The sequence below is a fragment of the Aspergillus ibericus genome, assembly GCF_003184845.1.
Source record: "Aspergillus ibericus CBS 121593 unplaced genomic scaffold BO80scaffold_3, whole genome shotgun sequence".
Taxonomy (NCBI): Eukaryota; Fungi; Ascomycota; class Eurotiomycetes; order Eurotiales; family Aspergillaceae; genus Aspergillus; species Aspergillus ibericus.
Genome location: NW_020292101.1, coordinates 780,130 through 793,415, shown reverse-complemented (window position 1 = coordinate 793,415; position 13,286 = coordinate 780,130). Strand labels below are relative to the sequence as shown.

Here is a 13,286-nt window from a genome sequence, read left to right as displayed (position 1 = left end):
TGGGAGGAATACTATACCTTGACTGGGTATGCCCTTTCGGATAGCCGGAAGGTCACCGGAACAGTGCCTGGGGCCTCCCGTTTAGCCTTCAACATCTACCTCTTGAACAGATGATATCCATCAACATATGAAGTTCTTCTCTACACTCATCTGAATATTTGTCCTCTGCACGATGAAGCACGATTATCAATCTTCCCAGGGGGTAGCTGCACAGCATCAGGCATCAGTGCAGCCAACTCACTTGCCTGAAGCCAACAATGTCACTGATTTCACTAGAAGTACGATCCTTCCCAGCCTTGGACGGCATAATTATGTATTCCCACCTAATCCAAGACAAGCATGTATTGCCATGCCTTCATGTTGATCCCTATGGCTGTACTAAGGGCTGACTATTCACACAACTACCTATTGTACAGAGCTCTCTTATATACATACCTCCACAGCCCACCAGACAGCGCCTACAAGCTCCTCTCTGTGCATCCATCCCCATCAACATCCGAAATCATGATTCGTCGCAAATATCCCCATCAGATCTAAATCAACACCTGTTCTAGAACCCTACCCAGCACCAATTATATCCCAGCACCAATAGTATCTACTCATCGCCTACTATTTCCTCTCCCTCAGCCCCAACCTTAAATACGAGCACAAATATAACATAGAATCTAGACCCCATCCCATCAAGCCTCAGGCCTCCAACCCAACCCCGAACCCATCAAACCCAAAGGAATACCTTGTCTCCCTCTTCCCCTCTCATTGGCACAACCGCTCGGTGAATCCCGCGGATAACCGCTCCTCCCGATTGGAGGAAAACTCTCTTCACGGTTAGTTCACCTGGCACCCGCCCGTATACCTTAGTGGACAAACCCAACCCAAATCGGATCTGATAAACGAGGAGGGAATTTTTTTCCGAGGAAAAGTTCTTCTCCGTCAAACACACCTTGTCACATACAGAACGAACCGGGCTGGGCTGGACTGGGATGGAGTTGGTTGCGGTGTATCCGTACCGGACTTCGTCCGAAGCTACCACCTACTCAATACGGATATTTAGCCGCGCTTGTCGCCGGACTACCTTTTACTTCCTTTCCTTTCTGACAGATGGAGGAGGAATGATTGCTCACGTGAGATTTTACGTTTGGCATGTCTGTGCTCGAGGTAACGTTGCATGTGTCAATTCAGGGAGAGGGTAACTCTGTTCTAGTAATGTAGATGCCTGAAGAAATCAAGACTGACTCGTTTCGTTACCCCATTGCCGGGACGGGCTCCACCGCTGCCGACACGTCGTCGGCTAATCCCACCCTAACTCCGAACAAAGAGGTAAAATGTACGAGGCTCGGAACCTGCCCGAGTTGGACAGCTCAGTCGTTTCAGGATCTACAGGGTTTGTCTTTTCCCGCGTGCATTGAAGGATTGAAGGTGGAAAATTCTGATATTATATTTTTTAGTATGCTATGCTGGTCGTAACTCGTAATAGGGGTCGCTGATTAGGGGCTATGATTGAAGATGGTGTTATAGCCCATCTAGCATTTCTTCTGCATTGTGTCGAAAGACTCGCTCGGCCAACCCGGGCTCATTCGCACATATCCGTAGGCAGATCTCTGTAAAAGGTCCGATATTCACCCCCGAGAATCGTGTGTGTGGCCAGTCGGTTGCATATATCACGCGGTTGGGAGCGGCTTCGAGGAACTCGCGAGCCATCGCTTCGAGATCACGAAATTCCTCGTCCTTGCTGAGACGGTATGGGGCGGAAATTTTGACGTAGGTCTCTCCGGCACGGAGGAGCGAGATTAACGAGGAGAAGCCCGGCAGCGTATAGGGATCGAATGGTATTCCATCGTGGTCGACTGTCGACAAGTCCGGGCCTCCAAAATGGTCGATACACAGCTTAACCCCTAGTTGTGGGACGACGTGCTCCAGCATGGGCACCATATCCAGAGATACATAGACTTGAATGGTCCACCCGAAAGGCCGCACCACTTTTGCATGTTGCAGCAGCGTTTCTGTCAGCTCCTCCTCGCTGAGCACCTTTCCCACCGACTTCAGGTTCACCCGCACCCCGCGCACACCTAGGGCATGCCACTCCTCCAGGGTCTTGGTGTCTATGGTGGTCGGGTCGATCACCACCACCCCTCGCCCGCGAGAAGGTCCGACGTTTCTGAGTGCTTCGAGGAGACAAGAATTGTCCGTGCCGTAGATGGATGGCTGGACTAGGACGATGTTTCCGATGCCAAGGGAGGATTCGAATGTCATAGCTTCATCGACGGTGTGCTTCGGAGGCTGGTAGACAGCGTTGGCGGAAACTGGGAAACGCTGCGGTTCCACGACGTGCATGTGCGTATCCCATGTTCCTTGGGGGATTCGGTGCTTCAACGGGAGAGGCTGTGGGATGGTCGTTTCCTCCTTGTAGGCGCGCCGCTCTCCCTTTAGATGAGTGGTGTTGAACAAGGCCCGGGGCGTTTCATGCAGGCCAGGCCCGGGCTGGAAGGATGTAAGCATGGTGGGTACGGAGGACGAAAGCATGGTCGACATGTCAAGGCCGCAGGCTCGAGAAGAGGGTGACGCCGCTGGGAGAACCCGCCGGGTAAAACTCACGAAACGGTGGAAGCGCAACGTTCCCGCTGCTCCTCTTAAGAGATATTTTTGTAGAGTCATCGTGCTCTCTATTAGGCTAGGTGCCAGCCAAGGAATGACCCGTTCGGTCAAAAGTGTGGATAATGAAATTACGGCAGGCTTTCACTCGGCTTCCCGATTGTTTTACCGAAAGGATGCCAGCAACGCGAGGAATGAAACAGTCCCTGACCCACCGGGGAGGAGCGGGATCCTGTCGCTGAAGGGTGAAAACTGGATGATGAGGTCGGAATCTGGCCGCAAGGGGGGCCAGCCACGTGAGGCGACATTGGAATGATATGTCCAAACTCCAAAGGCCCGTACTGGCCGACAACCAATGAAGGCCCGCGACGTTGGACGTCGACCACGACAGAGATCGGACGTGTAAGCGAGATGCAGAACCACCGCCCCGGGGTTATTATTCAGGCGCACCGGAAGTGGTCCGGGTGGATTCAGGCGGATCGACCCGCCCGATCTATCTGACATGCAGCGGTGCAGGGCAGCCTCCGCGAGTCTCTCCTGTCGCAACGTCGTGGGCAGCACGACATGAGGTCGACCGTCGATACTCTATCAAGGACGATAGGAGCCCGTACTATGTAGCAGGATCAGCCGCTCGGAGCACCCATCAGTGCAGGGCTCTGCATTAGTGTCGCCAACTAGACCGAGTCAAGCAGGATCGGAGGGAGAAAAGGAGGAAAAGAGGGGAGGAAAGCAAAGGCAGCCGGAAGTTGACCGAGCGGCGAAGTCACGCCCCTCCGGGTCCCGTGCCTTCCCCCTTCCGGGTGGATTTTTGTCGCCTCGCTCGACTTCCGGCCACTCGTCTCGTCTGACTCGCGTGTGGCTTGCTCCTAATCATTCTCCCCCCGGGTCTCCGGATAGTAACAAGGCAGCAATCGGTCCCAACTGGAGCTTTCCCCAGATTCCTCATTCTAGCGCTTAATCCCTTCTGTTATCCCCCCTTTGCTTAAAATAGCCGTGTCCAGTGCCATCGCGGTTCCTTCCGCTTCGCCAGCATGGGATGGGCGGCGATTGACTGGTCACGGTGGACCACAAATCCTTATTATGCCTTAGTGATCTTTATTATAGCATGTGGAAGCATTCCCAAAGGTAACGTCATCTCTCGGTCTCATTTGGCAGGTCAGAATCTGACAGGTGGGGTGTCGCTGCAGGTTACGATGAAGGTGGCTACAGTGCCAGTGTCAAACTCGAATCGTTTATGGTCGACTTTAACCTCCTATCCTCCAACTGGACGCACGACGCCACCGGCCTGGCCAACCGTAAGGCGAATATCACATCATTCAACGTCTTGGGGGCGGCCTTCGGGGCCTTGTTTTCGTTAGACTTGAATGATCGCTTGGGGCGACTGTGGACGTGGCGTTTGTCTTGCCTGGTCTGGGCATCAGGCCTGTTTATCACAGTCTTCTCCTCGGGCATCTACGGTTTATTACTGTTTGCCAGGATCTGGAGTGGTCTAGGCGCTGGGGCGCTAACGGTCACGACGCCTTTGTATCTGTCAGAGATCGGTGAGTAAATTTGGACAGTGGCATGCATGCCCTAGATAGCTCGCTGAATTCGATTCTAGCGCCTGCCCGGACCAGAGGCTTGGTGGTTAGTGTTTATATGGTTATATTGCTGGCCATTCTATCTGTGGGTAAGCTTGCTCTCCAATAAGGACTAGTCTCATGTGTGGCGTTTTCTAACCTGCGGCTCCGATAGGGTTCTTTGTCAACTATGGGGCGGACTTGCACATGGCGCCGACGCGCGAACAATATCGCCTGGTCCAGTCCATCCCTTTGATCCCCACTGGGATTGCATTCTTTGCGTCTTATATTGTGCCTGAGACACCCCGCTATCTAGTGTCAGAAAATCGGCCCGATGAAGGCCGTGCTGTGCTGGCTCGGCTCCGCGGTAAAGACATTTCCGATCCCGATGTTGAGGATGAGTTCAACTCGATCGATGCTCAGGTTCGCGCAAAGGCAGCAGACCTGGCCTCGGTCAGCCACTGGCAAGCTTTCAAGGAAACCCAGTCGAACCCTAATTATCGGCAGCGGTTCTGGCTCTTGATGACCATGCAAACCATCGCCCAATGGACCGGAGGAAACGGCATCACCTACTATATCTCTAATATCTTCCAGTACGCTGGCATCACGGGAAATGCTCAGTCCCTTATCTCCTCCGGTGCATATGGCATCGTCAAGCTTGTTTTCACCATGGCTTTCACTTGGGGCCTAATTGATTACCTGGGCCGGCGTCGCTGCGCACTGACTGGCCTCGCCCTACAGCTGGCTGCCCACATCTACATGGGAGCTTACATGGGCCTACAGCCGGGCTCTTCTGATAACGAATCGGCTTCGAATGCCGCCATCGCCTCCGTATTTATCTACGCCGTTGGCTGGTCTATCGGTCTCTGTACCATTCCTTATCTCTATGGTACGGAGATTTTCCCCACTCGCATCCGCAACGTGGCCTACTCTCTCAGCATGACTTTGCATTGGTTTTTTCAATTTGCCGTCGTGCGGGTTACACCAAACATGTTTGCCTCCCTCGATGTTTGGGGTGCGTATGTCTTCTGGGCGAGCATCTGTACCATCGGCCTCATCGTCCTCGGTATCTGGATGCCCGAGACCAGCGGTGTCCCCATGGAGCGGATGGGCGATCTTTTCGATACCCCCTGGTACCTGCGCTGGCGTGCGAAGCCGAGGGATGTCGCCTCATCCTCAGCATCCACCGCTGGAGAAGGCACCGAGGTCGGTTCCAGCCTCGATGCCAAGCAGGTGGACAGCAGAAGTCTGCCTTTGTAAATTCTCCGGATCTTTGTCCGCATATATACCCGAGTTGTGCTTTACACTGTACTATTTATGGTTGGACTGATGGTCATGTCTTGGTTGTTTAAATGGGAACGAACTATGTACTTGAATACCCTCGTTTAGGAAAAGTGGCTGGTTTAGATCTTGTATTTAGTTTTGACAGTACATAAGGGATGGATCAATTATACAAGGTCATTTCGAAGGTTTACAGTTTCCCGTTCATGTATAGAGATAGATTGGATTATAGTCAAGAGGTGAATCACAAGTGTACATGCAAGAGTACAAAAATTGGTTGATTAGACATGTCCAACTGCTCTAACTTAATTACCAGACCGTTTCTCTGATAAGCGGACATCTAGAAGCCCATTGCTTGGTTTCTGTCCCGGAATTAATGCCGATCCCACCCGTAATCAACTGCAGGCGTCATGTTCGTCGTGATAGGCTCTGCATACGAGAACGCTTCAAACACTTCCGGCGTGATCTCGTAGGAACCCGGATTATCCAGCGTTAGCATGGCATTTGGCATCCCGCCTAAGAGATGTGCCGTGGTCATCGGCGGTACGTTCGTCTGCGAAAGCTCAAAGTCGGCAACTGGTTGTTGGAAGGTATACCCTGACATTATTGGAGCTGTGGAGGTCATGCCTGCAGTGTGCATGGAATTTATGGGGTGGTCGGTTTGTTGGGGTTGCTGCTGCACAGGGGAAACGCGACGGGAGGTATCGGCGAGGTTCACGGGGGATGATGCATGATGTTGGGAAGGAGAGTGGCTGTGATGGGTTCGTGACCGTTGGTGGAGTGGCGGTTGGGGTTGCGGCTGGGGCTGAGATTGTGGTTGTTGAGGTTGTTCGGATTCAGAAGTGGGAAGTACTATATGGAGATCGATTTGAAGTTTCTGCATTTCCTGGTAGACGAGGCTTAGAGCTGTGATTATCACTGTCGAAATTGTTAGTGGCGCGCCACACACCGGGTTCCGAACAGAATCATACCAGGATTTGACCCCTTCACCCTCTCCAGTGCATAGATGCAGTATTTGAGTTTGTCGAGAGTCCCCGGAGCAGCATATTTCAGGGCCTGGATTTCGAGCAAGAAGATAGATGCTGCAGTGTACACACTATAAGCGAGGGAGAGGACCACGTGACTGTCCCCGAAAGTACGACGATACAAATCGAACAGGGACAGGATAGTAGTCGCTGAAGTCATGCATTGGACTAAGTGACTTTTGTCGTAGGCTTCGCGGTTTGATTTGGAGCAGAGAACAGGGCGGTGGAGGAGGATGTTAATGGTGTGATAAAGGCAACTATAGAACAGAATGATTAGCATTCCATAGACGATATAGGCCAACAAGGCGGGTGGTACGCACTTCAGGGTCACAATGTGACTGGGCGGAGCATAGGGAGGAATGTCCATAGGCTGGAGCTTCAGATAATCGGGAAGCTCCTCCCACCAATCAGCTAGGTTTGCGGCCTGTTCCTGGATGCAGTTGTAGAACTCCATCTCCGACACTTGTCGGATAGGATCGTAGATGTGGATGAGGATTTGGTTGAGGATCTCTGCCAGTCCGCACATCTTCATGAAGCACGATGTAGAATGGGCCTGAGTGGGCGGATAGTGAGTTCCATCGGGGAAAACGACGCCATGAGGAGTCCAAATCTCAACCTCGGCCGTATCATCCAATATCATTCTTGGAGGGCTGACCCGAGAGTGCTGCATGGTCGGAGATCGGCCGAAGTATAATGAGATCAGCTTATCCCAGAAATAGCAACTCCAGAAGAGACGATTTCTGAGCTCAATATCCTCGTCACTGAGATGAGCACTGTCAGAATACTTGCGACTATCGATGGATATTCCAAGGTCATCCAGCATCCGAAAGGCCATTCCGCTGTACAACCACGCTTGAGTCCGGTTGCCTCTCCCGCACTCTTGCGCACTGAGAAGAAGTAGTGTCTGAATGGTTGGAATACCGACATAACCGGCTTTGAGCGAGTCGTATAGGCCTGATACGGCACGGTGGGAAAACTGTGCCCCGCCTTCGAACGAATCCAGAATGGGCCCAATCCTGGGCTCTGTCTTGCACCATCGTACGGAGTGGGAAAGAATCGCATTCAATAGGGCATCGGAGTAATAGGGGCCATTAATCTTCATATCACCTGTCTTATGTCAATGTCTGGGTAATACCAACTAGCGGGGTGAACGAACGAGTGAATGTAGGTCGATAGACGAAGCCGAAAAGTGGTTGAATCCAGCACCAGTGTGAATCGAGCAAATACTGGAATGGTTCCTGCAACATGATAAGGACTAGAGTTAACTCTGATGTTCTTTTTAACGTGGTGTTTCGTGGGTTGAGACTCACAGGCATAGTAGCCATCTGTTCAAAAGCCCGCTCCCGCCATGCATTGTTGATGAGCCTTTCTTTCCGTCCCTCCAGTTGCATAGCTAGAGGGGATGTCGACGAGGTTTCGCTTAGGAGGCCACTCGGGAGCTGAAATAAACTGGTCGGGCCATGGAAAGATATTCGACCGTCGTGTTCGACTTTGAGACCCTCGAAGTCTCTAGCGAGATCACTTTCGTTTTCTTCCTCTTCCTCTTTGATGCGAGTTCGGATGCCCGGGCTGGCGCTGGACGTACCCGGAGATGCCGGGGAAGCACCTTTCCGCAGTACCGGCTCCGGAGGTGATTGGTTTCGTAGCTTGGAAAGAGCATCTTCCAGCTGCGCGACGCGTGCTTCCAGCTGCTTGGTATAAGATAAGGTTGGAGCCCTAGAGAGCGAGGGTCAGTAATGATCGACAGTTTGCCGGTAGGCCCTGCAAAGCGGGTCGGATTGGTGGGGGAACAAAAGTCCCAGAAGCGAGGATGAGGGAAAGGAAAATCAGCCACACTCACAGACTATAGACGCACACCTCGCCGCGTGCCGCACATCGCGAGCATGACGGACTGGCTCCGTTGCATTTCACCTAGCAGATCGGGTCAGCATCATCAGCCAAGCGTGTGTGGTCATTCGACATATTAATCTCGGAAGTCATCCGAGTCAGGAACGTAAGGGGGGGGGTTGAACCCACCTTTCGCTTGCGACAAGCCTCACAGGAAAAGGCGCTTTTCCGGGGAAGGTTGGCCTTCAATGGCACGTCGGCCATGCCCGACTGATTGGATTCTACGACCATGGAATTGGACACACCAGGATGGCCGTGGGGGACGGGACAGATGTCGCGACAGCCTCCATGGAAGAGAAAATTCACGATCACGCGAAGGAAGGAAGAGGGGAGGGGGGGCGAGAGGAGAAGGGAAAGGGACGAGAGGGAGGGCGAGTGGGGGTGAAAGGGAACCAGAAAAGTGAGACGATGGCCACCAAGCTTAGGGGCGCACCTTAATCCAGCAGAGGGACCATTCCTTGGGTCGTGGGGAGGCGACGATGATCGGTGAGGGGAACCACACTGAGCTTCGCCGGGCACTTGTCACACACTGCTTGACTCTCGTTCTTGTCCGTGAGGAGTATCATCTGATCAGATGAGTGAATACCCCCCAGCCATCCGATACCGGTTGCTGGTTGTCAGCCCAGCAGCGCCCCCGATGGGACGATCTGAGGCGGGAGAGGCGGCGCCGGAGCAATGGGAAAGATTGGAACGCAACCGGCATGACGATATCTCGGGCGAGTGTGACCCTGTTGGACCAATCAGCGGCCCGATGCCGGAGGGGCTGGCCCTTCGCCGCCGCGGAATTCAGGCAGCACTGGCTGGCTGGGCGCTGGATGGATCAGGCAATCAATTAAGCTTAATCCGCCCCGATCACGTGGCGCCCATCCAGCAGTCCCTCAGTCCCTGTCGGTGGCTGATCATCCATCTCCCGGTCAACAACATCTTCTACAGCGATACGGAGTGGTGGTTTCAGACTCGTCCTGACTACCTCGGCTACTGTACATGATATCTCTACACCCCACTTTATTATACAAATTGCTTCTCCAACTGCACCAGCAGGCTGTGCACATCGTCTACAGCGAGCGGAACTGCCCGGGGATTCTTGAGAGCCTTGTCACCCAACCGCTGGGTCAGGATCTCTTGCAGCTTTTGCGCCCCGCGTTCGGGCTTGCTCTGCAGCTGGCCTGTGACATCCACCGTGATGCGAGAGGCAGCAACATCTTTGGGTCCCAGAATGAAAATGAGGTTGTACTTCATCTGCTTGGCCCGTTGGATCTTCTTGCTCAATGATTGACTGCTGGTGTCCACATCGATCAAAAACGTGGAGTCAATCGGAGATATAGGCTGGGGCGCAACACCCCCAGTCTGGTCAGGCTGGAGTGGTCGAACCCCAGAGATCTTCGCGGCGGCTTCGTGCGCCTGTTGCACGACGGCCTCGTCTTGGTTGACAGTAAGGACGATGCCCTGGCGCGGAGACAGCCAGAACGGCCAGCGACCGGCATATTCTTCGATGAGCAGTGCCAAAAACCGCTCCAAGGAGCCGAAATTCGCCCGGTGGATCATCACCGGCGTGGCCTTTCCTGGTGTTTCCGGATTATAATCCTCCTCTCCTTCGGCTACCTGGTATTCTAGCCCAAATCGCTGGGGCAGGTTCATATCGAGCTGGATGGTGGAGAGCTGGTGATATTTGCCTGCCTGATCTTGAAGTTGAATGTCGATCTTGGGGCCGTAGAAGGCGCCATCGCCCTCATTCATGGCCCATTCTCTGCCAGTGTTGTCGAGGGCCTCGCGCAACTGAGCCTCGGCACTGTTCCACAGCTCCAGACTTCCGATGAAGTCCTTCTCTGGCCTTGTAGAAAGAACCAAGCGGTATGGTCCTAGCCCGAAGGTTGTCATAACAAGATCCACGAACCCAAGTGCAGAAGCGATTTCTCCCTTGATCTGCTGTGGTCGACAGAAAATATGGCCATCATCTTGATGGAACCGACGGACACGAGTAAGTCCGCTTAGCGAGCCAGATATCTCATTTCGATGAAGAGGACTAAAGTCGGCGTAGCGGATGGGGAGCTCCCGGTAGGAATGGGTCTGCGATTTGAACAGCAAGCAGTGACCGGGGCAATTCATCGGCTTCAGGCCGTACGACTCGTCCTCGCCCGTCTCCCCGTCCGTGTCTCCAGTCGCTCCTCTACCGCGCACCTCGTACATATCATCCTTGTAGTTTTGCCAATGACCGGAAACTTCCCAGAGAGAACGTTTGTAGATCGTCGGGGTCAGGACTTCGCGGAAACCGTATTGGAGGTACTGTGTGCGGAGGAAGGTGATGAGTTTGTTGATGATATGGGTGCCATTTGGGAGGAAGAGAGGCGAACCGGGACTGTAGACCGACGTTGTGAAAAGATCCTGGGAGGTGCCCAGGGCGCGATAGTCGGCCGGGGTGGAAGACTGAGCTGGAGGCTGGCCGGGCTGCGGGTCAGAGCACGAACAAGGCCGCGACGACGTCGAGGAGAGCCATTGCGCTCTCACTGATGGCCAACGGGCTAGCCGTCCATTGATCGGGGGTTTTCGAGAAAGGACATGTTGCCGTAACAAGGGGGACAGTCGACGCATCGTGGAATAGGCGGACAGGGACATGGATCGGATGGTGAGACTGGAGGATTTTCCTGGCCGCCCGTGACCCGACGCGATCTGCCCGATGGGGAATCGCGTTCCCGTGATTGTCCCCCACCACCTCGTCGGGTCGTCGCCGTTGCGTCGTCCGATCTATACTCTCGGGCTAGATATCTGCCTTCCATCTCATGATCGGCATTCTGACTCTCCGTCGGCCAGTCATCCACATCTCAAAGCTGGGATACCGTCTAGTGTGATACTGTGTGTAAGCGTCCTTGCCTTTCATGAACCAGAGCAGTGCTCGACTCCCCGCTACTTGCCATTTCTACTACAGACTATAGCGGCAGCAAATCGATGTATTTCAGCTAATGTCCTTCATAGAGCTACGCTACATCTATATATTCACGACTTACGAGCTCTTCAATCTCGCTGCTACATCATATAAAGACTTGTTTTACAATCGCTTGCATCTTACGGCTCGCGCATTGTTTGCCTCGCCAACACCGTGTAGCGGCGCAGAGAGTCTCATCAATTAGAGCTTCCATAAAGCTGCCATAGGCCCAAATACATTCTTCATTACCAGGCTCCATGTCTGCATCCACATCTCGACCCCAGGATAGCTCAATTTTGGGCGAGTCCTGGGTGGTAGCTGCACCTCACGAGGGGAACGAGCAACAAGCCAAACATCAGCCATCTGAATCTGCAGGCCGGACACCTCGACCAGCTAGGAAGCGCGACTACGGATCCGAATCGATGGCTACCTCCACCTCGTCTACCTCAGGGCCAGAGCTAATCATGCCGTCGGTATACGAGGCTCCTATCTCAGAAGGTTCCTGGGTTGCGCCAACCACAAGGTCCAAGCGCGCTCTCAGACATAGACCCCAGAAGTCCTCCAAGCGATCAAAGCAGGAAGAAAAACAGCAATCTCCTTCGTCCACAAAAGTGGAAATGGCGCCAGCCTCAACTCAAAGTTCCCCTCAACCAAAAGCAAACCAGCACCGCGCATGGACGTTCTCAAACATACCATTCCAGTCAATTCTACGCACAATACTCAACGCTATTCTCATTGCAGCCATCTCTCATATGCTCATCCTCCCCGAAGTTGTCCAACAGTACCAGACCCTCTGCTCTTTAGAGACAATAGCAACCCTATACCCAGCTAGTTGCATCCCGCCTTACCCCCAACCCCGCCACCACCAACCAGCCGCCGGGGAGACCGTCGCATCCTCACAATCCCGCCTCGAGTCCCTCTTCAACACCACCCTTCAAGAAGCAGAACCTCTGGCCAGCACATTGAAGCAAAGCGAGTCCAAGCTGCGCGATGTCCACCAAGAACTCAGGAAAGCCTACCCAGGTACCAAACATGAACTCTACCTCGAGTTCACCGGCTGCTTACAAGCCACCCGCACCGCCGCAAGCAAATTCGACTCGCTCCGAGCCGACATCCGTTCAGCAGTGGATAGCCTGATCGCCAGCGGCGATGCCCAGGCGCTTTCTCACGACGCGCGTCTCTCCACCCAAATGGCCCGACGCGAACGGTACCTCGAACAACTCACCTCGCGCATGCAGTCCAAGGCCGACTCTCTCTCCAATGACCTTGCCACCCTAGACGACCACCTCGAATCGATCGAAAGCATCGTAGCCCGCGAATCGAAGCAATCTCCCACCGCGCCCGGTGCACCGCCCAATCCGGGAGGCAAGTCAGACCAGCCTCCTCGTTTGCGTACATTCGTCGACTCCCTCTTGGGCGTTAACCGCCCCCGTCCAATCAACGCAGAGGAAAGCGCCATTCCCAGCCACGAGACCTCACTAGTCACGATTTTCCGAGATGCGGCCACCAATCATCGCCCCGTGATCCGTGTAGTCCGAAACCTGTCGAATCAGCTCCAGTCTCTGCGACAAAGGAAGACTATTGCTATCTGAGCGTACGGGGTATACTATCGAAATTTGATGTGAGACATGCATATGGGACGACTGGACTGACCTTGGGACTTGGGAAGATAAGCATTCGGCGTTTAGGCGGGCTGTGTTTTACATGGCACGTGGGTTTAATGTTACACAATGTTTACTGTCAGGAACAGGCTACCCCATACCGAGCCAGACATGTGACAGCGCTAGGAACTGATCGATTGAATGGGTATTATTAAATTTATGAGCTAAATAAAGCCCTGGATTTTGTCCAGCAAATGAACGTCCGGGAACAGACAAAAGACCCTTTTCGTGATGATAATGGCGTGGGAAAGATGACAACGGGTTCATTTCCAAAGTAACAAACAACAATCGTAGCAAAGCGAGTCCGATTAATCTCCTGTCTGGTAGCAGTGTAAATGGCAGCAGACAACTCAACTCCTCTCAA

General features: G+C 53.5%; 5 protein-coding genes across 5 annotated transcripts; 2 read left to right on the top strand and 3 right to left on the bottom strand.

The window, feature by feature from the left end:
* Positions 1–1,509: 1,509 nt before the first annotated feature.
* On the bottom strand, positions 1,510–2,496 carry BO80DRAFT_345296 (putative TIM barrel metal-dependent hydrolase; the record flags this gene model as incomplete). Its single annotated transcript, XM_025715318.1, has 1 exon — positions 1,510–2,496. The coding sequence occupies one exon, from the start codon at positions 2,494–2,496 to the stop codon at positions 1,510–1,512; it is 987 nt and encodes a 328-aa protein (XP_025579766.1).
* Positions 2,497–3,437: 941 nt separating this feature from the next.
* Positions 3,438–5,623, top strand: BO80DRAFT_421473 (putative MFS quinate transporter). The gene is made up of 4 exons (XM_025718612.1): positions 3,438–3,714; positions 3,777–4,130; positions 4,190–4,258; positions 4,324–5,623. Exons 1-4 carry the CDS (start codon positions 3,621–3,623, stop codon positions 5,406–5,408), a joined length of 1,602 nt encoding a protein of 533 aa, XP_025579765.1. The 5' UTR covers positions 3,438–3,620; the 3' UTR covers positions 5,409–5,623.
* Positions 5,624–8,989, bottom strand: BO80DRAFT_372963 (putative C6 transcription factor). The gene is made up of 7 exons (XM_025716540.1): positions 8,471–8,989; positions 8,295–8,365; positions 7,765–8,170; positions 7,611–7,692; positions 6,775–7,561; positions 6,401–6,711; positions 5,624–6,347 (listed from the first exon to the last, which is right to left on the bottom strand). Exons 1-7 carry the CDS (start codon positions 8,570–8,572, stop codon positions 5,803–5,805), a joined length of 2,304 nt encoding a protein of 767 aa, XP_025579764.1. The 5' UTR covers positions 8,573–8,989; the 3' UTR covers positions 5,624–5,802.
* Positions 8,990–9,271: 282 nt separating this feature from the next.
* Positions 9,272–10,953, bottom strand: BO80DRAFT_421471 (threonine--tRNA ligase MST1). The gene has a single exon (XM_025718611.1). The coding sequence runs from the start codon at positions 10,928–10,930 to the stop codon at positions 9,350–9,352; it is 1,581 nt and encodes a 526-aa protein (XP_025579763.1). The 5' UTR covers positions 10,931–10,953; the 3' UTR covers positions 9,272–9,349.
* Positions 10,954–11,176: 223 nt separating this feature from the next.
* Positions 11,177–13,146, top strand: BO80DRAFT_136759 (uncharacterized protein). Its single transcript, XM_025713642.1, has 2 exons — positions 11,177–11,191; positions 11,312–13,146. Exon 2 carries the CDS (start codon positions 11,519–11,521, stop codon positions 12,851–12,853), a length of 1,335 nt encoding a protein of 444 aa, XP_025579762.1. The 5' UTR covers positions 11,177–11,191; positions 11,312–11,518; the 3' UTR covers positions 12,854–13,146.
* Positions 13,147–13,286: the final 140 nt, after the last annotated feature.